Source organism: Engraulis encrasicolus, unplaced genomic scaffold (assembly GCF_034702125.1).
Source record: "Engraulis encrasicolus isolate BLACKSEA-1 unplaced genomic scaffold, IST_EnEncr_1.0 scaffold_31_np1212, whole genome shotgun sequence".
NCBI lineage: Eukaryota > Metazoa > Chordata > Actinopteri > Clupeiformes > Engraulidae > Engraulis > Engraulis encrasicolus.
The window spans coordinates 762,813-765,312 of record NW_026945610.1 but is presented as its reverse complement, the minus strand read 5'-3'; the positions used below and the strand labels follow the sequence as shown (position 1 = coordinate 765,312).

The window sequence follows — 2,500 nt, the reverse complement described above, 5'->3', positions numbered from 1 at the left end:
GGTAGAGAGGGAGAGAGAGGATGGGGAGAGAGGGAGAGGGAGGGGGTAGAGAGAGAGAGAAGGAAAGAAAGAGAAAGAGAGAAAAGTAAGGCCTTCGTTACACATACTGTATGTGACGGATACTTTCAGAAATTGATGTTTTTTATCCCATGTACACGGCAAAAACATATTTTCAAGGGAGCTATAACTCCATTTATGTGCAAACAAAACGCCCAAACAAGTGTGTTTACAAATGTATCCGTAGACTATACGTGTAAAGGTGTGTATTTTTCTGTGTTTTTTATTTTGTGTTCATCTTCTTTCTTTCTGTTTTCGTCTTTTGCCTCTGGCTCAGCTGATTAGTCTACTGACCCTGTGATTGGTTAATTGACATCACCTGACCTTTTATTTCAATTAAGCAGCCTATAAAAGCTGACGGTGTGTGTGTGTGTGTGTGTGTGTGTGTGTGTGTGTGTGTTTGTGTGTGTGTGTGTGTGTGTGTGTGTGTGTGTGTGTGTGTGTGTGTGTGTGTGTGTGTGTGTGTGTGTGTGTGTTACCTTGTCGGCCTCCTGTACGTCACATATCTTCTCTGCGGTGTGTGTGTGTGTGTGTGTGTGTGTGTGTGTGTGTGTGTGTGTGTGTGTGTGTGTGTGTTACCTTGTCGGCCTCCTGTACGTCACATATCTTCTCGGCGGTGGCTGGGTTGTAGGTGGGGAAGACCTTCCCACTCTCCGAGTCCTCCCATTCGTTATTGATGAAGAGCTGAAGACACACAGGAAGCAGATTTAGGACAATTGGCATGTTTAGCATTGCTAGCATACACAGATAACACAGATTTAGGGAGAAAAAAGTTTGCTCGCCATTGCTAGTATGTCTGCTAACCAACCTCAGTTAAATAAGAAATATATTTCACAAAATGAGTAGGCCTATGTTTAGCATTGCTAGCATGCCTGCTAACCAACCTCAGTTAAATACGAAATATATTCAGCAACATTACTATTAACGAACTATTAGCATTGTTAGCATTCCTGCTAACCAATCACAGTTATATCCTGAATTGGAAAAGCCAAGTTTTAATCTGTTATTTAATGTTGGGGCGCTACAGTCATTGCTCAGAGGACATATAGCAGTAGCCAATCTGTGCCCTCCTCGTGACGCAACAGCTTCCACGAGCCAAGAGCAAAACAAATATCATTTTTGAACTCTCGAAAAAACGGGAACTCCTCCCACTTTGTCGAGAAGCATAGAACCGTTAGCAAATCAAGGGAGGCAGGTCAACTATGCCGTTTGGGAAATGTTAATTGTTATGCTCCTGGACAGACCATGTCTCGAAAAGATTTGAAAGTCAATGATAATCAGGCTAATATAGCAGAGTCCCGTTTACTGATTATATTGCCAAAGACTCCAGTGGCAATGACACAAGATAGCTGGCAGGTAAACTGAGTAGAATACTGAGGATGCTTTACTGATATGAGGGGCACCTCCAAGTCCAACACATCACTTGTAGAGCAGTGATTCTCAAAGTGTGGTCCGGGGACCACTAGTGGTCCTTGACAGAGCTCAGGTGGTCCGCGAGGGGAATTCTACTTTTCAAGCAGAAGGCTCTATTTGTAACATTATTACAAAGCCAAACATGTCTGAAGTCATATATTCAACACAATAAAACAGGCTTGTAAATGTAAATAAAAAGTAAATAATCGCATTAAAATTAGTAGTGTTAAATAGTACCCGTCAACTGTCAATTCAGTTGACAGCTGGTCCCTAAACATTTTGGGGGGAAAAAAGTGGTCCTCGGTCTGAAAAAGTTTGAGAATCACTGTTGTAGAGCAAAGGAAACATGCTACTGGTGACAATGCGGTGCAGCGAGCGTAGGACCACACATTAGTAAAAATGGAATAAATCTGGTGCCACACGGATGTCTATCTAGTTTTTCCTTATTCATTTACAGTGCAGTAGACTACCGTTTCGACAAAGTGTTAAGGACGAAGACTTGATGAAGACACTCTAATGCACTGTGAATTTAGTTTAGTTTATTTCGTTTAGTTCAACAGGGACCATGCACAATACACATTGATTACAGAAGTAAAAAGATGGCTTGTGCCAGATTATAGCTACAGTATATAGCTAATTTCCATCTGCAGTCCCTGCATAATATAAATAAATAAGATGAATAAATAAGAAAAACTAACATCCGCGTGGCACCAGGTTTCTTCCAACATATCACTCATTTGACACATCTCCGCTGTGCGGAACACAGCTGTTATTTAGTGCTGTGAAGGACAATACAGTATGTAGGGACAGTCCCATGAAAGCAGAAGGAGAGTCATGCAGTCCAGCCAACACTGTGTGTGTGTGTGTGTGTGTGTGTGTGTGTGTGTGTGTGTGTGTGTGTGTGTGTGTGTGTGTGTGTGTGTGTGCGTGTGTGAGTGTGTGTGTGTGTGTGTGTGTGTGTGTGTGTGTGTGTGTGTGTGTGTGTGTGTGTGTGTGTGTGTGTGTGTGTGTGTGTGTGTGTGTGTGTGTG

At 42.4% G+C, this 2,500-nt stretch overlaps 1 protein-coding gene across 3 annotated transcripts in view; it reads right to left on the bottom strand.

Annotated features, from left to right (window-relative positions):
* The window catches only part of aldh1a2 (aldehyde dehydrogenase 1 family, member A2), a 64,902-nt gene that overhangs the window by 30,802 nt on the left and 31,600 nt on the right, over positions 1–2,500 (bottom strand). For 2 of the 3 annotated variants that reach the window (XM_063193221.1, XM_063193222.1), the window contains exon 2: positions 637–741. In XM_063193221.1, coding sequence (XP_063049291.1) covers positions 637–741 — 105 coding nt within the window. Of the gene's footprint in view, positions 1–536; positions 569–636; positions 742–2,500 lie in introns of those variants that run through there. The other variant, XM_063193223.1, reaches the window with a different exon arrangement.